General features: G+C 48.8%; 1 protein-coding gene across 10 annotated transcripts in view; it reads left to right on the forward strand.

Annotated features, from left to right (window-relative positions):
- The window catches only part of LOC108155371 (mediator of RNA polymerase II transcription subunit 12), a 46,402-nt gene that overhangs the window by 6,596 nt on the left and 15,234 nt on the right, over nt 1-24,572 (forward strand). For 6 of the 10 annotated variants that reach the window (XM_017286137.2, XM_017286141.2, XM_017286139.2 and 3 more), the window contains exons 1-3: nt 12,367-12,543; nt 21,704-21,881; nt 22,196-24,566. In XM_017286137.2, the coding sequence (XP_017141626.2) occupies nt 21,850-21,881; nt 22,196-24,566 (2,403 nt within the window). In that variant the 5' untranslated portion in view covers nt 12,367-12,543; nt 21,704-21,849. Of the gene's footprint in view, nt 1-11,587; nt 11,667-12,352; nt 12,544-21,703; nt 21,882-22,195; nt 24,567-24,572 lie in introns of those variants that run through there. The other 4 variants (XM_033389778.1, XM_017286144.2, XM_017286138.2 and 1 more) reach the window with 4 other exon arrangements.

Raw genomic sequence — 24,572 nt, forward strand, 5'->3', positions numbered from 1 at the left:
ACACTCAGAGAGAGAGAGATAGACTCTTGGCCCAAACGGGACCGACCGCATTTAAAAGCGCATTTTCCTTCTATCCACGATTACGTATATAATTTGTGGGGGCTTTAGCGCCGGCCCAGTCCAGTACGATCCGGTCCGTCCCTCCATAATCACTCAATTTGTTGCTTCATTAACGGTGCGGGGTTTTCCTCGTATTCGGTCTGTAATTTGCCCAAGAAACACTTCATTTGTCTGACCAGAGCCTAGACCAGACCCCGCCATGTGTGAAATGTAAGGCGTTATGCGTACAATATTTCATAACTCTTGAGACTCTGGCAAACAAATGAGCAAAAGTGTGCTACTGGGGTCCGGTCCGCTATCCCCCCCTAGATGAGCCGTTAGACAGCGCTGATGGGCCTCTTCACAGAGTTCATTTACTCCGCGGCGACGCTGCCCTTTTACCAAGAAAATTCTGCTGGAAAGACTCCGAGCCGCCGCTATTTGTAGTTTTTATTTCTTTTATTTTCTTCTGTTTTGTTCATACTATATTTTGCTATGAAGATTTCGTTTTTAAATGCTTGACTTGTCGTTTTTTAGTGTTCCGGGTGAGCAGAACGCGGAGCAGAACGGGGGGCCGGCCGGGTAGGGCTTGGACAAAAAAAAAAAAAAAATCCAAGCTTGGCCTAAAAAAGTGCTTATTAAATTTAATGACAGCACGTTTGCTTGCGAAAAGCGATTCGACTTTTTGTTTGGTTCAGCTTCGGTTTTTGTAGCTCTTTTCCAACCTTTAGTTATATCGCTTTTTGAATACTTTTTCTGTTTTTGTTTGTTTCGTATTCGGTTTATTGGGGGGGCTGGGGCTCATTGGGAGCAAAAAGGCCATAACAGCACAGTCTTTAAGTTTAATTATGTGGCAGGCATCACTCTTCACTCCTCTCCACTCCACTCCATAAAGGGGCTATCATGGCCATAATAGTTGTAGGGTTTCAATTGAAACTGTAACAAATTTTATGGTACATGGGGGCCAACGAAAGTTAGTTTTGATTTGATGATGCTTAGATAATAGTTTGTTTCCCTTAACACATCGTACAGGAAATCTGAAAGCATCATATCTCATATCTTAAGTTGAAAGGAAACGAAAGATGCATTAATCCTAGACAGATCTCCTCCATCATCGAATATGGGAAATTTGTACAGCGAATCAACGTCATTTGGGGCATAATCCACTGAGCCGAGTCTCTCTTTTCTAATTTTTTTTTACTAACTGACATCCTGCCATCGTGACTGCAGCAACTCTTGGCCAACTGTCGCTTGTGCATTGCCGGATTTCTCATAATTATGTACAACAGAGTGGCATAAATTTATGACTAGCAGACAGTTTGGCATTTGCTTGCGGTAAGCAGGCAGTGAAAGTATTTTAATTAAATGCCCTCCCCCCTCCGCTTCACTCCGGACCGGACGGGACCTTCAATGGGCATTTAGACCTGCAGGTTATGAGGCGGTAATTTGCAATTTCAGAGCCATGGCTTGCTCAACTGGTTTCTTGGCAAGCACAGAGGACGCCCAGAGGCATCGGCACCCCCCGATGGGAAGAAAGCAGGCAGGGGACGTGCTCGTTGAACTTCAAATTGTGCGCAAAAAAAGTGAAATTCAGTTTTGGCTTGGTCTTCACGTCCTCACGTCTGCACCATTCCATCATTGTGGCCAAGTTAATGAACTGTATACAAAGTGTAAGCGAAAAAGAGGGGAATAAATCTGTGGGCCAAGCAGGAAGCCAAGCAACTTTGTAACATTAGCACAGTTCCCTCCCGACCCGAACACAAAAACTATGCTAATTTCTTTGCTCTCATCTTGGGCCCTGTGCAGATTTTTGAAATGAATTCGTTTTCGTTTCATTTGCGGCAAATGAAAGCAACAGCCAGTCGCCCCACACACGGAAGGGCGGACCTGCTTGCGTGCCAAGGCGTTGGCCACAAATGTTGACTTTTATTCACACAATTACAGCCGGCAAATTTGCATTCGTTTCCTCTCTGCCACGCCAGTACACCTGTTCACCTGCTGTTCACCTGTTCCCCTGTTCCCCTGCTGTTCGCCTGCTCCCTGCCTGTTCAGTGGAGCGTGTCGATGGGAGAGGGAGCCGTCGCTTCACTTGTTAACAATTAAGCGACGAACCCTTGACATTGTCTCGTGGAGACATGGCCAAGACTTCGATGTTCGCCCACTGACCTGGCACTGGCCCTGGCTCTGGCTCTGACTCTGGAGACCACCGATTGGGGCCGTCTAATTAGCTTTCTTTTGGACATACCCCGCACAATGCCCGCCTTTGTGAGTTCCAGTTGTACAAAAGTTTCGTTTTCAGCTCTTAAATTAACATTTTCAAAGCAAACAAACAAAGTAGAGACATGGAAATGCTCAAAAATTCACTCGGTTTCCTATAAATTATTCAAATTCAAAACTGACCCGCGGCTTTCATTGCATTTGGTTTCGTTTTGTTTGCCATGTGACGAGGCACCTTAGGCTCTGTGGGAATAACGTCTCGAAGAAGTCATAAAACTAACAGTTGAGCGGAAATTAACACAGATACTTGGGTATAGGTGGTGGCACGGCACCGGCACTCGAGGCACCACTGGCCTCGAGGAGGGCCCTCCAATGTCTGGGCTCCGAACAACACAACAATCGGTTGTCTCTCTCTCTGTGTTATGACATTTCATTGGAATTGAGTCGTGGATGGGAAATGATGGCAGTGGCAGATGGTAGATGGTAGATGGTAGATAGGGTGCAGACAGGTGGTGGCCCACCTTTAAAGCGGATTATGTTTTGGTCTAAATAGCCATCAGATGACGTTGCAAATATACCCATAGGTATCATTAGTCTACAGTTAGGCTTTGATACGCTGAAGATATCTCTTCCGTTAAGACGGAGGATTGGGAACACAAACCATTGTCAGGGCATTCCCAAGAGTGCTCTCTGGAAGTGGAGCTGCAGAAGACGTATCTGTGGACACGCCTGAGGGCAGACTTCCTTCATAAATCTAGCATTTCTCTGCTGCCAATTAATATAAAAGAAATCCGATTGATCTTATCACATTAACCTGCATTTCCTGTTGTCTTTGGCCTGGTATTGTTCTGTGGCCCTGGGGCACAGCCCAGTGCGTTCCATTTCGCTTCTCTGAACTTCGCTGAAAGAGAATAAATTGTGCCAATTTTCTATATATAGTAGGGTATAGGGTGTATAGGCCTGTAAAGAATCGGCGAGGGAAGGAGATACGTACGTACACACATGGCCACTTCATCACGCAGCGTTGGCCAAGCGTGCTGCTGCTCTCCTCTTGTTGCATGCAACTAAGCGTCACCGTCGCCAGGCAGCAGCCAGCGGCGGCCACGGCCTCAGACCCCGGCCTCTCGCAGTGTATTGCCCCGCCCGGAGGCAGCCTCCTCTATTGTTCTGGCCGCTCGTGCTTGTGCTAGATTTATGCACTGCCAAGCCCCAGTCTCCGGTCCCCCCCCCCCGCTGCACACAGAGTTTCGATTTCAATTTAAGGCGGATGTTGATGTTCGTTTTTATTGCGGACTGCAGAATTATAATTCATAAATGTTGCATTGCTGCTCTGCTGCATTGAGACGTCTCGGGTTGCAGTTGCAGAGGCACTTGTCCCTCCACAAGGAGGCAGTGAGTCGAATGGAAATGGTCAAAAGGGAGGCCAAGGCGATTGGCCAAGAGTCCCAGGTCTCACTTTCGGATGCGGTTCGGTGGCCTTTGGCTGCCAATGCACTTGACACTGGCACTGCCTGCCACTGCCACTGCCACTGTCACTGAAGCTGCATCAATTTAGCAATTGCTGATTGAACTGGATGTGGCAGAGCCTGGTCCCGGTCCTAGTGGCAGTGGCACTCACTTTCACTGATCGAAAGCGTGAAGCCAAAGTTTAATTGAATCTGCAGCTGCTTCTGCTACGCTGCTCGGCTGCCAGCAACAATGATTGGTAACATTCAATGGACCCGGGCTCTTACCAACTTTCAAACTTGGCCATTTGAAAGTTATTGGCCACAAGTGCGCTGCTCTCCATCGACATGTACGTACATACAGTGGGCGCTCCATTGCAACACACACACACTCTCGTTTACAGAAGAAACTCGAAGCAAACTGAGAAACGTGTCAGCAAGTCTGGTGACTGCGGGGCCGCAGAGAAAAAAAAAACCTTAACTTGGCTTTCCACTTCGAGAGTTGCGACAAAATCAATAAGAAAACTTGGCTCTGGCTTGGGACTGAACTGAACTGAACTGAAATGGGCTAAGGCAGGCTTTAAAGCAGTTCTTCAAAATCAGGGGCGTGACCGCTGGCAGGGGGCGTGCCCCCGGTGCAGCAATTTGTTGTACGCGTCGCCTTAAATTGGGTCACCAAAAAAATGTTCAATTATTTGCTGTTGCGTCGCCGATGTTGGGTGAAATGCAGCGGCGTGCCTCAACGGGGCCAGTCTCTCTCTCTCTCTCTCTCTCGCTTGGGGAGTTGTGGGGGAGGCGGGAGTCGTGAGATGTGGATTTGGTGGCGCACATTGATTTTGGGCTTACACAAAACTCGTTTTCTGTGTTGATGTAAGCGAGATTTTTTTGCTGGCAGCCGTGGGCGTTTTTTATTTTTTTTTTAACGCGTCGAATTTGTATACACTTTAGGGGCAGTTTTTATGAAAAACCAACCATTTCTCTTTATTTTTTATCAGCTTTTGCGTGTTACTTTAGTGGGAAATGATTACAGCAGTATCTTAGCGCAAAATGATAAAGTTTGAGCTATATCAGGGCGATAAGAGTGAGATTCAGGCAAAGAGTGCTATTCCACCAATCATAAAACCAAAAATATATGATAAGCTATGTTTCGAATTTAAGCATTCATTGGAACACAGAACAGAGGTACTATGACCCTCGAATATGTCTCGAAGAGGGTGTATTGTATGGGCTTGAATAAACAAACAAAAATGCTTCATAAAACACATAAATTTGAAAGAAATAAACATATAAATGCAATAATGCAGTATAGTTTTATCTATTTTTTGTAATAAATCAGCCTCCAGTGCATTGTTGCAGTTCCTGTGCAACCCTGTAGGAAACAGCTGAGCCACGAAATCAAAAGCAAGGCCAATGCAGGAATCCCCATATCAAGATTTGCCCTAAAGAGTGCATCTCATCTTCGTTGTATGACAGACTAAATTTCTTTCTTTCATCTCATTTTATTTTCTCTCTCCACTCGTCGTATTTTATGAGTTTTACAACAAGTTTATAAGCCCAAAACCCTTCGGCACACATGGGAATGCCACAGATACACACATACGTGCGTGTGTGTGTGTGTGTGTTTTTGTGCTGCGACTTTCCATTTGCAGAGATTTCCACATTTCAAATTTTATATTTGAGATTTCAATATGTAAACGCCGTTTATACCAAATGCGCCATGAATAAAATTCGTCTCGATTCGATGCCTGAATCGTATCGAATTGGTTTTGATTTGGTATGGATGGAGTGGAAGGGCTCCCTCGTAGGGGGGCGAGTGCCCAAATGGGATTTGCGTTTATGAGCCAGAGCCTGAGGGGGAGGCGAAATTCCAGCCTCGAGTTCACATTGAAGCAGTTGCACAAATCAATGCAGTTGCACAGAACGAGGGCCCAGAAGTTTGATCGATTCATTTGGGGTTCTGTGGCACCACCACACCCCGCAATATCATTGCTGGCAGGGTCATAAACGCAGAGGGGGGCGCAGAGAAAGAGAGAGGGCGAGCACTTTAAGCAAATTGTAACAGTTGCGGTTGGCCTGGTCGTTCGGTTAGCCTCGGAGCCCCATAGACACTGTGGACGACTGTCGTCTCTCGACTGTTTACTGGCCAAGCGCATAAACTGGCAAAGGGAATGGGGAATGGGCTATGAGGCCTGGAGCCATGGTCTGGGGTGTGGTCCGCACTGCGTCGCTTGACTAAATGTTTGGAACACTTTGTGGCCGGGGTAGCGGGACTGTCGTGACGGTGGCGCTGGAACATTATTAAGTTGTTTGGTCGACATCATTATGGTTGATTTATTCGGGTAAATTGAATCAATTTATTGCCTCATTTCAAATATTTTGTTCCGCTTATCAGGCTGCCCCACATTCTAGACCTTCGGCTCTCGACTCTCGACTGATAAGCGCATCACAAATGTTGCAAGTAGAAAATGTTGACACAAATGTGCTGTACAATTGTGCTAAGCAGACACTCCAGCAGCTGCTCTTGTCTCTGTCTGCTTCTCGTTTCTCTGGGCTGCTGCTGCTGCTGCTGCTGCTCTGGCAATTTGCTGTCAAATTGTCGCAAATTCTTACAAGCGCCGCTCATTAAAATTACCCAAATGCCAACGCCAATTGCAATTGCAATTGCAATTGCCAGGGCAGCGTGCTGCGACTGCGACTGCGAGTCGAGTTGAGTGGGAAAAGCGGCATCGCATGACAAATGGCAGCATTGAGTTCCAGACAAGTGCCACCAAGTGCTACTGCCTCCTGCCTCCTGCCTCCTGCCTCCGCCTTCTCCGGCTCCGGCTCCGGCTCCCATTCAACGATTTGGCAATGCAATTTTCCCCCCAAAAGCCAGCTGCAATGGAATTGGCCCTCTCTCTTGGCCTGGTCTGGCCCGGCATGGGCGCTGTTCAACAAATTTGTCTCTTGCATTTTGCAACGTGATTTCGGGGCACTTGAAGGGGGCAGCCCAGCCAGCCAGCTGATAAGCGGGCTACTTGTCTACTTGCCCCCGGACTCCAAGACAGCTGAAAGTGCTGCCATAGATATAATGTTGGAAAACGCTGATTACGAGTATTACGAGCACTCTGCTGATGCCACGCTGGCAAGAGACAGGCAGGGCAGGGCAGGGCAGGGAAGGCAGGGCAGAGGAGTTGGTAATACGAGTACAAGCCAAGACAAAATGTGCTGATCGAGCGGGAAATTGCTTAATGAAGCGTGGCAGATAGAAATACTCGTAACGGAATTGCCAGCATTATACGACTATGGCCGAGGCATCAGTCAGGTGAGAGCTAGACAACAAAATTGGCCAGCACGATCGTCGAACCCGATCGATTCGATCAAGCCTGCTCCGAGCTTGCAGCCTCCACAGGTGCAAAGCCAATCAATTGCGCAATTGCGCCAAAAACAATGTGAGACTTTTCCACTGAAAAACCTGGCGGAGATCGTGGCCAAGCTGTCAACAGTTTGCGTTTTTACTGTAGCTATTATACGGCTTGCTGTTGTTGTGTCCCGCACAAAATGTCATTCCATTCCGTTCATTGAAATGGAAAGCTGCAAAATGAACATAAAAAACCTTCTGACTGCAAAAAAAAACCTAATTGTAAATGCAAAAAAAAACTAAGGCAAAAGAGGAAGCTGAGGCTTAGATGGTTCCGAATGTGGGAGTACCCTGGAAAAGGAATGGAAAGTTTCGATAAATATTAGCCGGGTTTTATTCATAGATATCTGATAAAGATAACTCTATGGAAGGATGTATGTGCCATGGAACGTAATATTTTTGGCAATTGGGAACTGGATTATACCCACTAATACCCTCTGGTACTGGTAGAATAACTAACATCTACATACACAAATGTGTACATTCCGATCCGGACTAAACGGCTGCTCATTTGGCAGCACTCGATGTGGCTGCCAAGTTGCCGGCATTTGGACGGGTGTTACGCGACTTTGAGCGCTCTAATTATGCGCTTGTTCGGCTAACATACACACCAACAAAAAAGGCAGAAAAAAAAAACAACTAAACTGCAGACAGCAACAACAATGAGGCGACATGCAACAGCGCACAGACGTGAAAAGATACGAACCAAAAATCCAAATCCACTCGCAGCACAGACAAAACACAAAACACAAAACACAACACGCGACTGGCAGTGCCACTGCCACACAGTAGACAGTACACAGTACACAGTGTGGCAGTGCCCCTGCAGATAATTTGTTATTAAGTGGAGTGGAAATGCGTAGGAAAATATGATATAATCGGGTGGAGCGAGAATAGGCGTATGAGTGCATGCATGGCCAGGCATATGGAACCAGGCGTTTTGCTTTTGTTTTTGTTTTTTTCAAGATCAAGTTCAAGCTTAGAGCGATTGTTGTTGCCCCCTGCCATGGAAATTTACCCGGTAGCCAAAAGATTGGAACGAATCGGATCGGATCGGAGGAACTGCTGAATGCTGATGGTGTGATGGTGGCGATGGCGATGCCGATGCCGATGATGGGAAACTCGGAATTGGCATTTTCACAACCAAATGCTTCTGTCACACAAACCACAAAACCTTGACGCTGCTGGCAATTTGCCAAACGGCAAAAAAAAGTGTCTTAGGCGCGGGGAAATCACCTTTTGACCCACTTTAAAGAGTGGCTTCTCCTCGTTGTTGCGCTTTCTGCTGCTGTTGTGTTGCTATTGCTGTTGCTGTTGTGCATAATGAGGCAAATGATGTTGCAGCCTCTGATTGATGGGGAGAAGAAAATCGTAACCGCAGCTGGGGTACAAATCAATCCAACGAAAGCACTGAGTAACTGTGTAATGCATGTACGAGTACAAGCATGCCCTGCAGCAGTGACTGTGCCTCTGCCTCTGCCGCTGCCTCTGCCTCTGCGATGGGTGCAAATCAACGGAACGTTGAACGGAAGTCAAGCGCGATTTGTGAACGCGAATCTCCAGCCATCCATTTACCCCCGTGGGGCACAGTGCCGCTGAAGCTGCCGCTACCCCCTGGCCCTGCCCCTGCTGCATAGTTAACCGCCGATGACATCGCAAACGGAATGGTGGCGCATTGGAAAATGTCAAATGTGAAAAGCAGATGCTTGCGGTTTGCCGGCGACTCCAGCGAACGTGACTCTGGCATTTACGGCCTTTAAATGAATCGTCGCGGATATTGCAGCTTTAAGAGTTGTGTGCACTGGAGGGGAAGGACTGTGCACTGGGGACTGGGGACTGGGACCCCTTTTAAGTGTGTCAGTAAATTGCATGCTGCACTGGCACTGCTGCCACAACAACAAGGTGCAGCTCCAGCAGCGGCGTCAGTTACACGCATACTTGAACCCCTCTCTCCCTCTCCCTCTCCCTCTCTCTCAAAGACACACAAAACGCACACTGGCACACACTTAATTATGCATTAGGCGGCGCCGCATCGACAGCCAGGAAAGAGGAAGAAGGGGTTCAACGAACTTTGCGGCCAGCCTGCAGGCGGGGGTTAAAGGACCAAGCTCCGCTTATGACAGCTGTGCAAACTGTTGAATATTGGATGGACAAGAGTCTTCATATCTTTAAATTCCCTGAAAATCTGTTTAAATACTATTCAAGACTGTAGAGAAATGGCTTGCCGAACTTGAGGTGGATTCCAATTGAATTACTTAAAGTACATCCAAAGTCTGTGGTGATAAATTAGCTTTCTTGTCGATGCCACAAACATAGAGTACTACAAACCCAAAAGCCATTCCATAGGAGATGCAAATGCATTAATTGAATCAGCTTACCAACTGTCCAGGCGGTGGCATCATTAAATCAGTCTCCATTGTTTTCGACCATCCATTTTCCACCTTGAGATCCGCAGTGCTGCCCCTGCTCTGGCGCCCTGCTCTCCAGGCCTTCAGGACTGTCAAAGGTGGTCGATGTGTAATTGGCAAAATACGTTCGGCGTTTGGCTGCGATGTGGATGTGGCCGTTCAATGGAGCGTGGCAGTGGAGTGCAGGCGCTGGTCTCACACTTCAGTGCACCAGAGGATAGGATAGGAGAGGATAGGACAGAATAGGAGAGGCTGGGATGCGGATGCGGAAGAGAGTGGCGTACGTGGCAATTGATGGCTTAACCCACGCATGTGGGCATTGTTTAGATTTGAATTGAATTTGCAGCCCAGCACGCAGGGGTTTGACCAAAATCCGCCAGGATGAATGTTGTTGCTGTTTCTGTCGTCGTTTTCTGGCCACTGGACACTGGCCATTGGACACTGCGCAGAGTAATGGCTTAACGTGTGCACCAGTCTGTGTGTGTGTGTGTGTGCGTGTGTGGGAGACGCATGGCAGCTGTGGGCAAATTTATATTGCATACTTTTTGGGGGGTGTTGGCAAGGGGCTGCGGACAGGACTGTGAAACTGCAATTGATTTTGTTTTGCGCCTAAGCTGTTTCTGCCTCTCGCCCGCACATATCCGACATTGTCTCCAACTCGAACTCGAACTAGAACTCCGAGATCCCCTCGAGAGACCTCAGCACGCCTCGTTGCACACACCGGCCCCAGCAGTAGGCTGGAGGAGGCAAATGAGTGTGTCCGTGTCGGTGTCTGTGTCTGTGTCCGTGTCCTGGCCCGCACGAGCGCCTTGTTTATTGAATTTGGGGGCTTTTGTGTGAGAGGCTGACAACGATGTCTGGCTCTTGCAATTGGGGATGTGTAATTTTTGCATGTCTCCGGCATTAAATTTTGCACCTCCCCTCTGCTCGCACCCTCTCTGTGTGTGCTTATGTGCTCTTGGGCAATTAGGGCTATGACATTCCGCTCTAAATCTCCTGCACACTCTGCTGCTAATTGTTTCCAATTCCACAAGCAGACAGACAGACAGACACACCCACTGCCACACTGCCACACTACCACTGCACGGAGGCACCCAACAAGTAATTGAAGCCCAAGCCTGACCTCAGGATAATTGCCTGTGAAAGTTCAGGGGGAAGTGTTTCAATTATATTTGCCAGATGACATGGCAGCCTGTCCGAATTCCATGATTCCTGAACTTTATTAACTTGACTTTGACCCAATTTGCATTTCAATAACACAAATTTCCGTTCGTTGATTCGATAACTTCCTTTCCTTAATTCTTCCGTTAAATTACTCGACAAATTTCCATTCTTAGATTTACATATCCATGAATAAAATTGGTTCTCCCAATTGGTTCAGGCATTCAAATGACCAAACCATATTTCCCCGTTCCGTTTGGTTATTCAATGCAGTGCTCCTCTTGGCCACTCCCCCCCGGCCCCCCACTCGCTGTGGGAGCAAACACCAAAAGGTAAATGCATTTTTATGGCCATCTCGAATCCGAGAGTTCCCCCTACGCCCCATACAAGTCGAAGCATACCGATCCACTCTGTACTCCATACTCCCCACTCCATATGCGGCGCATTGGCAGCGCGTGTTTTGTCGTTTTTGCCAGCACGTGACTTGTGTGGGTAAGTGGGCAAGGTAAGGCATTTGCCTGATGTGTGTGCGCTGGCTTTTCCTCACCCAACTTTCAACTTCCAATTCCAATTCCAAATCCATTCCCATTGCCACTCCCCTTCCCTGGCCGCCTATCGCTTTGCATTTGCGTGCAACGATTTGTGTGCTAGTAGTGGAGGCCCCAGAGCTGATTTGTGCCTCTTGGCCAGAGGTTCTCGTCGTGTATCCAACGTGTATCCATCCGTGTTTCCATCCGTGTACCCATCCGTGTAGCGTTTGTCGGCTGGGGCCTCAGTTGTTGCTTTGTTATAGGCTTTTAATTGACATACGCGTTTTTTACACGATTTCTCGGCTCTCGGCTGTTGGCTGCTCCCCTTCGAACTCTACTGCGGCTGCATACTAATGAATCTCTTTCTCCTTTGGACTCTCTTTGCAGTTCTCGATGATGGCTGGGCCACGGAGCAGCAGCGCCTGAACTGATTGGCTCACACACACACACACACATAACCCCAAAGGTGAGTTGTCGGCTTTGAGTTATTAGCCCCACTAGAGGTTCGGTTCGGTTCAGTTTGGTTCGGTTAATTGGCCTCGCATGCGCTCCGATGATAATTAAAGCAGACAATCCAGACACCAGACATCCGACAACTAGACGGGCACGAGTTGGGGCCTAGATTATTAATATTAACACCGATTTTATGACCTCGCACGCGCTTACCCCCCCCCAAAAAAAAAGCCAAAAACCAAAAAAAAAAAAAACACAGAGAGCTCATCCGAAAAGTCGCCCCAAGCGATTTTTGGCGCGACTGCAGACTACAGAAACTGAAACTTTGTACGAGAATGGGTATCTCTGTCCGTAATTCATTTTTATGCGGCTGCTGGAGATACTTTTTCCGTAGTTGCTTTGACTAAATTAGAAATAAAAGCTTCACCTTTGATGCGATTTTGGCATTAGCAGGAGAACAACACGCGTTGGGGGTGGGGGCCAGGTGGGTGCCAGAGCTTTCTCTCGAGTGAAACTATGCAGAAAGAAAGCTCATTTCACTCCGTGACGAGGCAGGCTCCTGCCAACTGTTCAAGCAACCCACGAAGCTTTCGCCGAGCTTTCCCGAAGTGCAGCTTTCACTCGAGTCATACCCCCACACTGGCCCCCTGGCCCTGTGCTGGGCTGTGTGTCCTTTTGCCGAACGAAACGTGGTCGCAACCATTTTCTTCAGTCTCCCCACGAACTTGGCCAGAAACAGAACGCGGCAGAACGTTGGCAGAACGCGCGCGCTCACACGTCGCTCAGTTGGCAACGCAAAACCGTTGGGTTCGAGGGGGCGGCGGTGGTGCTGGGGGTTTGGAGAGGCAGAGGCAGAGGCTCCACATCGAGAGCCACGCGAAATCCTAAAAGTAAAATGAATTAGAAAATGTGCGCGCCGACGTTATATAAACGGAACAATATTTTTGTATATACTCGCACTCGAACACACATATACTCCCCAAAAAAGCAAAAAACGCAACAACAAAAAAAAACGCGTCCTGTGAGAGTGAAATTATCCTGGCAGTGCTTTGCTTTGGTCGCTGTGTTGTTCCTCCTCTGGCTGTTCGTTGTGGTTGTGGCTGTGCTGATTGTGCTCACGTATATTATGTAAATGATTATGTGCCAGAAACGGAGCGACTCCCGAAGACCCTGCTCGTCGTTATCGTCCTCGTCCTCGGAGTCCCAGTCGCAATCGTAGCTGCCGAGATGTGGCAGCCGAGCCCACAGTGTTTGTGCCTGTGCCTGTGCCCGTGCTGGGGCTCGCCCCGTGTCCGTGTCCACCTTTGCTTCACGTTTTCATCGTCCACTGGGCACAGACACTAAAGTTTGGCGACTGCTCTGTGTGCTGGGGCCCTCGTCAGGTTCTGAGCGCCTCCTACGCGCCTTTCCTTTTGACACAAAGTAACACTTTTTCATCTTGTGCCCTCTATCTTTCTTTCCATCTCTTTGCTGTTTGCGAATCCTTTTTTTGGGCGACTGCGACGCTCGCGCCCCCGCCACACACATGAGTGGGCCTGTCTTTGGGTGTGTGTGTCATGTGTCGGCTGTGTCGGAAACACAAGGCAGCACCTGCAGAATGTGGCAACAACGAGGACAAAAGGCAACTAAATTGTTGCCAAGTTGTGCTATCTTTGGCAGCTTTGGTGGCGGCTCGGCTCGGCTGGGCTCCTTTTTAAAGCAATTTATTATGCCTGAAAGCGAATAATTTATCCTGCCACACACACACACACACACACACCTACGCCCACGCACCCAGTCTTGGAGGAGCAGTTTGTTCCTATACTTGTCGGCCCGTCTCGTATCTAATGAATAAGTTATTTAAAAAATGTATCTACATATTCGCCATTCCAGGGCTGTCTCATGCATATTAACGAGACGGCAACAACATTGCGCTGGCAAGGACATCGTGTGTGTGCCCCACTTGTTCCTAGATTGCCATGATGCACATGGGTGGGCAGCCGGACAGACACTAGGCACAACTGTTCGAGCGCTTAATACAAATCAAATTTAAGCATTAATTCGACTAATTGGCGCTCGTAAAAGTTGTGTTGACTGGCGGCCCGACCCGGCATGGACCGGCCATGGTCTACAGCGGCAGTGCGGCCGGATTCGATGGCAAATTGAATGAAAAGCCCGTCCAGCGGTTTACTACGGTTTATTTAATTAAACTCCCCTCGATATCGCTCCCATGGATCCGAATGTGGCCAGAGCTGTAGCCTGGGAACGGAAATATGACCGCACTCTTCCTCAACGCACAGCAGATGAATCGGCTTTTGGTGTTTTGTGGCTCTCGTTTTGGGGCTTGCAAGTTTCACGAAAGTTTCTAGAGTCCACCTGTGAGTGGCTCAAAAGTTAAGAAACTCTGTGATGTGAGCCTTGGCTTTTAATGGAAGTTTTTATTTAAGCCTCTTTGGGTAGAAAAACAGCAACAGAAGCAGTTTCAGCTTTAAATGAATATTAGACTTTGACTTTGGATCCTTTGGGAAAAGAGTGGCTCCAGTATTTATTCGCAATGTGACCTCATTTGGAAAAAGACTGCAGCTTATTGCTTATTGCCAGATATACATGAATTTTTGATCTATGAAATGATTTCCAAGAAAATTAATCCCCGCATGCGAATATGTAATTGTATTGCACAGAATTTTAATAATTTATGCGCTGGAATACGAGTGAAACTGAATTTCCTTCACTCTTGCCCATTTCCCCATCAATTTCCACATCTTCACAGCAATCTCTCTCCCTCTCTGTCTCGCTCTCTTTCCACTTTTTCACATGCTTTGGCAGAGCGGAGGCTGCCACATTTCAATTTTCATAATTTCATCATTTTCATAATTTCATAATGGCCTTGCCTAATTTTGTGGCAGCAAAAAGCAAAGCAAAGCAGAGAACAGAGCAGAGCGGGGCAGAGACATACAGTTTTTGCATTTGGCGGCCTGCTGCCACGCCTCATTCATTCCGCAATTTTCTCATGCTCCTCGAGTTAAATGTAAAATTAGATTTGCACGCGTCACGTGAAGTGCACGAAACTGCAATCACCTGAACCACTCAGGGGGATGTCTCTCTCTTCTGGCACAACCTACTTCTTAGAGTCGTATTTACTAGGATTTCCCCCTGATACGAGTACAGCACTTAATTTGGTGCGTGTTTTGCGGTTTGTTGTAGTGCCTGCTCCTCGGATTTCGCTGATTTTGGATTTTGCATGCATCAGCAATTAAAAGTTGGACAGCCGCCGATTCAGCAGGTAATTGCATGGCGGAGCAAGTGGCAAGAGAGGATCGGGGAGTAATTACAAAAGTCATTATGTATCTGCGTCACCGATTGGGGAAGGCGTGGAGGCCTCCCTGCCCCATGGGCTGGCTGTGCGCTGTGCGGCAACTTCTGCTGTCGGGGCAAATGTCAGTGGCAAAAGTTTCTGCTAAACTGTTTGAGTTTTGCAGCCGCAAGCAAACTGTTTGCCAAACTCTGCATGACAGGCTCCTGCTGTCGATTCACGCCATCTCTTTTCCACCAACCTGTTCCCTGTTCTCTCCGTCTGTCTCTGTCTCTGTCTCTTGTATAATATATGACCCTGGATACTCCCAGAGGGGCTCAACTTTCGGCTTCGTCTTCGGCTGAGCGGAAAGTCAAGCAGTCAAAGTGCATTTGAAAATGAATTTATGGTTATAGGAGTACGACTACGACTGCCACTACGAGTATGGGGCCGTTCTGGCTGTCGTGGCGTATGTGTAATATTTCAGTTTACTGCCTAAACTGGCGTGCAAATGAAAATAGTTTGTCTTGGCCTGTCTGCTTCCTCGATACTTACGATTCGTATTGTATTGAATTTGTTCAACATAAATTCCCCCCAGGGAGTGTTGCCGGGACCAAAAGGGGAACAGCAAAGGTTCTGGGTCAAAAATTGCAAATGTTTAAAATTTATTATGGCACACACGGAAGGCCCCCATACCCTCGAGCACAACAAAATCCTAGAATGTTCAAAACGGCATGTGGCTGTAGTTCTCCGGGAATGGGAATGGGAATGTGGATCAGAATGGGTGTGTGTGACAGTTGGTATTTCTTTTATAGTTTTATGTGGAGCATAATCAATAACAATTTGCATTTATATACAATGGACGACGTCCCCTCCAGGCAGCCAGACCCAAATATATGTACGAGCCACACAAAACAAAAAAAAACAAAAATTCCACAAGGCAGGGCTGGATATTAGGAGGAACGGCTGCACGATGGGTCGATGAATACCCATAGAAGAGGCCAGAAAGTGCTTTGTCTGAAGAGTGTATTATTTCTGTGTCGAACCATAACTCTAGGATCCACAATCTATGAATGGGTTTCATAGTGTCCTTACTTTAATTTACAGAAACCTAGAATGGGTGCCCACTTCGTTATAGTGGAGTGCCATTCTATACTGATTGAAAATGTAATTTGGATTAGGAAGAGCGGAAAACAATAATAAAAATTATACCCCTACCCTGCTCCGCCTCCGGGTAATTTCTCCCCATTGCATTCGATGTGCTTTGTTCCCATTTTTGGCCATCTCTCGTTACCTCTCGTTCTTTTCGGACAGCAAGAAAATGCCAAACAAATACACAATAAACAAAAGCTCTTAAGCATACACAGATACACACACACACACACACACACACACACGTGTCTAGTACCACTCCCACAGATACATACATCCAAACGAACACAAACACAGGGCAAACTTTTGCGACAACTAAAAACGGCAAAATATTTTTGCTTGTCTTTGTTTCCATACAACCAGAGAGGGCGAGGGCGAGGACGAGGACGAGGGCGTAGGAGAAAAGAAGGTAGAGATAGACAGAGCAGAGTGGGATAAGGACTGATATACCCAGCAAAGGAGAGAGAGAGAGCGAGAGCGAGTGGGGGCTATAAACATGGCACACATCCTGAAGGCATGGGGCGGGATGACGGGCTGACGGGATGGAGTGGCTTTTGTGCTGCTGCTGCCAGAAGCGGAAATGGGTAACAGCACCGCATGTGTGATGGTGATGGTGTGTGTGTTGCTCCCTTCCTTTACTGGCACTGGCACTGGCACTGCTGCTGGCACTGTCCTTGCCCCCGTGTCCCGTGTCCCTGTATCCCTGTATCACTGTATCCCTGTACGCCTCTGCCTCTGAAGGCTGCTCCTGCGCGTGCAAAGTATTTAAATTAGTATGCAACATGAATGACAGCCGCCATTGCCATCACTCATGTTTCCCTGATAAACTCTTTGCCCATGCCACAGTGTGTGTGCGTGTGCACCATGTCCTTGCCTTGATTTGAATTTTTAACTTTTGCCAGGCGCCAATGAAAGCGAGCATTAGCGAATGCCTAGGCAGATCCATGGATCCATGGCAGCCTCCTGCTGATGGCTTGATGACATTTTCTCCAACGACAACGACTTAGCTAGCCTCCTCCTTAGCGCTCTCTCGCTCTGCTTCATCCTTCTAAGAGTCTTCTCTAATGCTGAACTTTGGCTTCATCTGGCTTACTCAATTTGTGTGCCTCTTCTGCTCATGTGTGTGCTCATAGGTATGCCTATTCGTACGATAATCACCCAAGAGCGTGCCTAATGGAGGAGCCTCCTGCCTTCGCCTGACAGCTGCTGTTTGCCATTTTGGCTGCCAGCTGCATTGACACCTCTGCACCTCTCCCATTGCTCTCATTGCTCCTTTTGTCGTCTGCCGCCGCCACAGCACGTGCCCCAGGCTCTTGACGCCGGAATGGATGGAGATAAAAAGTATTGCCCCAACATATCCATCCACCCACTATGATGCATGCATGTCTCTATACTCGACTGCCGTCTATGCCAATCAAGTCAGCCGGCTGTGAGGATAACAGCAACACAGCCCCACAGCAACGAGAACGGGGAACAGGAGCGGGAAAAGTGAAAGCAACAAAATCTTCATCATCAAGTGTCATTCTGGGCGGAAGTTGACGCAGATACATACAGATGGACCCACATACTATATGTACACATGCTCCTCTATTGAGGCATCTGTCCATGGGCATCTCTCGCTCGCTTCCTCTCCCTCTCTTTCTCTCTCTCTCTGATTCTAACTATTCCCATGAATATTTATGCTTTGTTGTCAGAACCTCCTTCTCGGCATGTTTGGCTGTTGTTTCGGCCCCGAGTCAGAGCCACAGCCAGAGTCAGAGCCGGAGAGGTGAAGGGAGGTTGAACCGTCAACCGTCAACCGTTGCCTGTTGTTCCTGCCCTCAAAAGCATGCGTGTATGGTTACTCGTATTGTCTGGCAAATCAAGTGTGTTGCAAGTTTGAATTGCTTTTGCTACTGCTGCTGGCCATAAATGTTATTTAAACAAAATTTTGCCTACAAAAGTGCTTACAAAGTGCTCGATTTTGGCAGAGTTTTAGAAAACTTTGATCCCAAATTCAGTTTCCGAATGCAGGTAACAGATACAACGGGCTTAAGGGGCAAGCCAATCGAGTTATGGCCCCATGGTAGCATCAATTTTCAGTCCCACTCCACCGCGTGGTCCACCGCAAAAACAGATTGCAGTCGAATGCGATTAAAAGTTATCCCCCAAGCACCCACACCAACGCATATTGCACTCAATTTAATGATTGATTCGCTTTTAATTGCTTTCAATTGTTTTGCAAAATGTAAATTACACGATACAATAAATGAGATGAAAATCGTCTCTCCGAGAAATTGAGTGTAAATCGTGTGTGTGTGTGTGTGAAGTGGCTGGCTATTACGGCCTCGGGCAAATATTATGCAACACTCTTGCCCCAAAATACTTATCTTACCAGTTCTCCTGCCTTTCCTGTTCCTTTGGGCCCTTTGCTCCCATTGACAACTCATCAAAAAGGACTGGCAAGGTCATGATGTGCCAAATACCCCAGGGGCTTTCAAGAAAATGGGACCAAAACTACAAGGACTTATTTCTTAGTCGCTTTGTATCTGTATCTGCCACTCTCACACTCTCTCTCTCTCTCTCTCTCTCTCTGTGTGTATCTATGTGTGTGGTCTGTGTGTTTGTGTGTGCCTGGGCCACTTTTCTCCATTCCCAACTTTGTCACACTTTTAGCAACGCCTTCAAATATTTGCCTGTGTTCTGGGTCGCTTTTGCCTGCCTCTTCCTTAGCTGCTTCTGATTCTGCTTTTGCTTTTGCTTTTCCTGTTTATTGATTTTCCTCCTTCCCCCTGCTGCTGCTGTACTTTTCTCGCATTATTTATTGTCCCACTTCTTTTGCTGCCGCTTTAACTACTTGGATTCTCTGCTTGATGAGTATTTATAATTGCACTTAACGTATTACAAGAGTCCAGGCCCCAAGGAGAGCAGCGGGCGGGTCTCAATACTAATTAGTTGGCCAGTTCGTGGGCCAGGATCTTCTGCTCTGACGGCCGCTCATTCAAGCTCTGAACTGAAATGACTCGTTGAGTGGCTGGTAGACGACGTCCCTCTTGGCCCTGAGTGGCACTTGCCGCCATTCGTAATGACGTCATTGCGGCCAGTCCGCGGCCGCGATTACGGGGTAGCTGGCAGGTGGCTGTCCATATGGAATCCATAATTGTACCCACAATCGCGGGCGACAGTCTGTTGCATATGTAGCAAGCACTTACATCCCAACGCGACTGAGGCAATGCCATCAGAGGACGTCTACGAGGACGCTTTAAAGCTGGCAATTATTCGCGTTCGTATTTAGACCTCAATCAATATACTTTCGGACGATTTTCGACAGAGAAATTAACCCTTTTGATGGGACATGACCTGAAAATTTAATTATAGATTTCACAGGGCTATCAAACAATAATGGAATTCCTACTAAGGCCCGACCGCCCGCAAACAGCACCGCATTCCACACTGCGTATGCGCGATATTATGGAAAATTGCTGTCCAGAAAATGTTCCATCTGCCAATCACGAATGCCAGTCAATGAATCAAATCCGACCGAACTAGTTTCGCGTCATTATCATTCCCATATTTCGGACAGTTTTCAAATATTTGAAATTGAGTCGAGGTCTGGATCCAAAACAATCGAAATAAAAGCGAAAATGCTCCATGCTGGGCTGCTGGACTGCTGGGCTCCCCAGTTGTAATGTAAACACAAACTACATCGAGGGGAGAGCGAGAGATGACCTCTAATCGGCTCTATTATAATTTGTTATATAAATATCATTATCGCCATCAGCATGATTACCATCACATCGCATCCCATCGCATCCCCAGTCATCATCAGCATTATTGTTGGGTCTGGCTTTGTGCCAGATATACACACTGCCGCTACATATATCATCTTTCGCTGTAATCATCCACTATGTGTTGTGGATTGTGTGTTGTGGGTATGTGGGCCATTTATATGCACATATTTTTTGGCATATTCTCGGGGCAGGATTCATCTCCATCTGCCTTTCTTGTTGTGTGCATAAAATATTTTTGCGGTAATTTTTCATGCTCACATTAGCGGCGTCTGTCAGTGGGGAGAGTGAGCGGGTGGGGCAGCCAATGTTGCAACATCAAGAAGTGTAGCCCCACCGCCCGCATAAATAAATAAAAACCAGAGCCAAGCCGTTCCATGCCCTGCCATCGGAGTCCTGGGCAGAACGCCAGAACGGCAGACTGTCGGACTCGACTACGTGGCTGCTTGTCGTTTAATCGGTATTGATTTTGTATTGTTACTCCGATGCCAATATTTTATTGTACATTCTGCTCTTGGCTCCTGTTCGCCTGGCTGCTGGCTCCTGGCCACGTCTCTTGCTTGCTTTCTTTCAACGATTGCGCTTTTGGCCATGCTCGGGCGTTAATTGAAAGCCATACAAATTGTGGCCCGGCTGGAAGGCAATTATAAAATTGTTTGGCCAAAGTTGATTGTAGCGTGAAATGGTCTAGGTCTAGGTCTGCACCTCCCCCTCACCCCCCCTTAACTAACTAATGGGCAAGTCTTCGATAAAATCCAGCTAACACACACACGTACTCACATGAGGGAAAGGAGAACAGTGGCTGCCGTTAACGCTGAGAGATCAATTGCTTATTTATTGTGCTACATTTTCAACAGGACTTTGCTTTTAATGCACAAACGTCGTCGTTGTTTGAGCCAAGTTCGATGGCTGTTGTCGTTGTAAGGGATATGCTTTGTGCCGGAGCCCAGACAGGGCTCGGGAATGGAGGGGGCATGCCACGACGGGACAGGACAGGCATGAACATGGGGCGGCCATCATTCCCATTCCCTGTATCTTTCTGTGTCCTGCTCTGCATACACGCACACATGTATACACACATGACCAGGAAAATCTATAATTCATTTGGCCAATGGATTCGAAGCGATGGCCCATTGCAGATGCATATTAATTTCATAACAGTCAACGTTAAATTGTATTAAAACTGGCATTCGATAACGCAATTATCGAGTGTTACGATTACGTTCACGACCTGCAGTTGTCGGCTGGCTAGGGGGTCGCATCTGAAGTTGTATAATGGCATTAAACTCGAATCCGTGTGCGACTTAACGGGTATTTTCAATGGACATTAATTTTCTCCTTGGAGATGTTTTATTTTCTTTTATGTTCTTGATGGAGAAAGCACGGAGATTCCCAATTGAATATGGCAACCGGAAATATACTCGTAATTGAATCGGAAAAATTCATTCCAATAAATGGTTAGAATTTTCTTTCACATTTTCCTTCTCTCTGTGGTTCTCTTCCTCTCTTGGCCGTCCTCTCCGGTTCTCTTGTTGGGCATCCTCTTCGTTTCGCTTTCTCTGTGGGTCGTTCTCGTCGTTTCGCTTTCGCTTGTGAGCCTTTGGTCGAAACGTTTTTCCTTTGCCCGCGACGACTAAATCTGCGGTATGCCCCAATAAAAATAGACACGTTCTCACAGTTTCCATTTGCCACCAGGCGGCAGATGCATTTCGCAATTTTCGCAGCTTTCGCAGTGCCACCAAGAACCCAAAATCCCACACAAATACGCGACAAAAAGACTGTGAAACCATTCAATTGGGGAAAAGTTTTAATTGAGTTTTTCGCATCCAATCAAATAATAAAATCAAAACCCATCCTTAGAATAAAAAGCAGAGGCGAAGGAGGGAACGGGTACCGGTAAAGAAATTAGTGCAATTCAATCGACGCAAATCGAAACCTGGAATAAGGCCAATTAAAGATATTAATTGAATTAACGCAAACGCAAACGCGGGAATAAAAGTGCAAAAATGTTTGGCTGCATCTATCAGCTGTGGGATTGGTGAGTATTCGTACCGTTCTCCCCCTGAGAAAACTGCGAAACTGCGGCACGGCACGGCAAGGTCAGCCGTGTGTCTGTGGCCCCAGCAGCGTCAGCGTCATTGTCTGTGCCTGTGGCTGGGACTGCAGTTAATCAATTACGGTCAATTACGCGACAAGCAAGTGCACCTGCCTTCCGCTGATGGGGTTTCCGTTCCGCGAAATTGCAAGGCCCAGCCGCGGCTTTAGGGCTTTACAGCTCTACGGCTCTACGCCTGCCCCGGGACCAAACACCAAACAAAGTTTTTAACGGCTTGGTTTTTTCTCTCATTGCAGGTTGGAGGCGCCACCGCTCTTCACGGCCGGCACCATGGACGCCAAGAAGTTGCAGCAGTTGCAGGAGGCGGCCATACTCGCCCAGCAGCAGAAAAAGCTGCCGCTGGCGTACCAAACGAATCTCATGGACTACCGCACGGCCACACATTCGCCGGCGGCGATCTACCACCAAGCGCTGTATCAGCAATCTCCCACGGCCACCAGCTCCAGCGGCGGTGGGCCCCTCTCCCCCATCGAGATGCAGCCGCAGTCGAAGCACCACCATCTGATGAAGCACGGCCACGGCGGCACTTCGAGCAGCTCCCACAGCTCCCCCTATCATCAGTCATACTCGAGCAGCGGCGGGACGGGCGAGCAGATCTACCAGTCGCCCACGGAGCGCACATACCTGGCGGCGGCGGGGCGGCTGCAGGCCAGCAATGCGATGGCCGGACACAATCCGATATCGGCGCTGCAGGCCCAGTACCAGCAGCTGCATCAGGCCAAGATGCACGCCCAGTTGGCCACCCAGAACGAGGCGGCCCACCAGCAGCAGCGAACCTTTGCTATGCGGCAGGCCATCAATCCACCGACAGGCCACTACCACATGAGTCAGTCCCCCAGCATGGTGTCCAACATGACGACCATTACTCAGCAGCAGCAGCAACAGCAGCAGCAATTGTTGCAACAGCAGCAGCAGAGGGCTCCCCCCTCCACGCTGAATCTGCAGAATCAATATCAGCCGGCGCAGGGTCCGTTGAAGCTGCAACAACAGCAGCAGCAACAGCAGCAGCAGCAGCAGCTGCAACCGCAGATGCCGAAACACTACCAGGAGCAGCTTTATGCTCACCAGCAACAGCTCCAGCTTCAGCAGCAACAGCAACAACAACAGCAACAACAACAGCAGCAGCAGCAACATCGCCATAAAGCAGATCTCCAGACACCAGGCAGCGAGCATGGGACGGTCTACATCCAACAGAATCATCCCGGACACGTGGTTAACCAGGCCTGTCAGACCCAGATATCCACGGTGAAGCCCAAGGCGACGCCCAGCTCCGAAGAGTCCTCATCCACATCTACCAAGAGTCCCACTCACGCGCCACTTGATCGCAAGAAAAGCGCGGGCTCCATTCAGGCTCTCAAGTCGCCCATCACCAAGCGGCCACCCACTTCGCCCGTCACTCTGTCTGGCTGGCTGCACAAGCAGGGCTCTGATGGCCTGAAGGTGTGGCGCAAGCGGTGGTTCGTCCTGGCCGAGTATTGCATGTACTACTACAAGGGGCCCGAGGAGGAGAAGCTGCTGGGGTCGGTGCTGTTGCCTTCGTATCGTGTGTCCGCCTGTTTGCCGGAGGACAAGATCTACCGCAAGTTTGCCTTCAAGTGCGAGCACCAGAACATGAGAACCTACTGGCTGGCGGCGGAGAGTGCCGACGCCATGATGCAGTGGGTGCGAGCCCTGGCGGCGGCCAGTCTGATGCAGGCTCCTAGCAGCGGTGAATCGGAGCCGAGTGTCAGTTCCTCCCTCAACCACAGTGGGGAGAACTCGGACTCGGGCATCCACACCCTGCAATCGCAGCCCAGCAAGGGACAGCCGACGCCGTCCTCGGACAACGCCGGAAGCACTGGCGGCGGTGGAGCTCAGCCCCTGTACGCCAATGCTCCGCCCAAGCCGCGTCGCACCAACGACGGCGGCTACTCCTCCCCATCGCCGGAGCACAACGAACAGCCGCAGCAGCAGCAGCAGTCATCTAGTCGTCGCCTGATGTCGCCCACGCAGCAGCTTTACCAGCAGCAGCAGCAGCAGCAGCACCAACAACAGCAACAACAACGATCTCAGCAGCAGCCACAGCAGCCGCAGCAGCAGCAGCATCATGCCATCTACGACACGAGGACGGGCCACGTATCGTCCGCCCTGCAGCTGCAGCAGGCCCAGCAGCAGTACAATCTGGATCATCTGGAGGCGCAGTTCCAGCAGCAGCAGCTAGACATGGAGGAGCAGATTGTCCGACTGCAGCAGCAGCGAGCCGCCGAGGATATCTACGGCGAGCGGGAGATATACATGGCGAAGCTGATACAGCAGCAGCGGGCCGCAGGCGGAGGCGGCTATCCCACCCAGCAGCAGCTCCTGCAGGCCGAGCGACGCACTCCGGATGCCTATGGACGGTCCAAACAACAGCGCCTCTTTGCTGCCGCAGCAGCTGCAGCGGACTACGAGGATATCTACAACATGTCGCAATTGGGCGGCGGTGGCGGTGGAGCAGTGCCCATGTCCGCCCAGGAGGCTCTGCTGCAGGAGGCGGCCAGCTACCGACGGCCCCTTAGCCCGCCCAGCTACGATGGCAGTAAGCATTTGCCGGCCATGCCCCAACGATACACGCCCAACCACTTGGAGGTAAGT

Source organism: Drosophila miranda, chromosome 2, assembly GCF_003369915.1.
Source record: "Drosophila miranda strain MSH22 chromosome 2, D.miranda_PacBio2.1, whole genome shotgun sequence".
Classification (NCBI taxonomy): Eukaryota; Metazoa; Arthropoda; class Insecta; order Diptera; family Drosophilidae; genus Drosophila; species Drosophila miranda.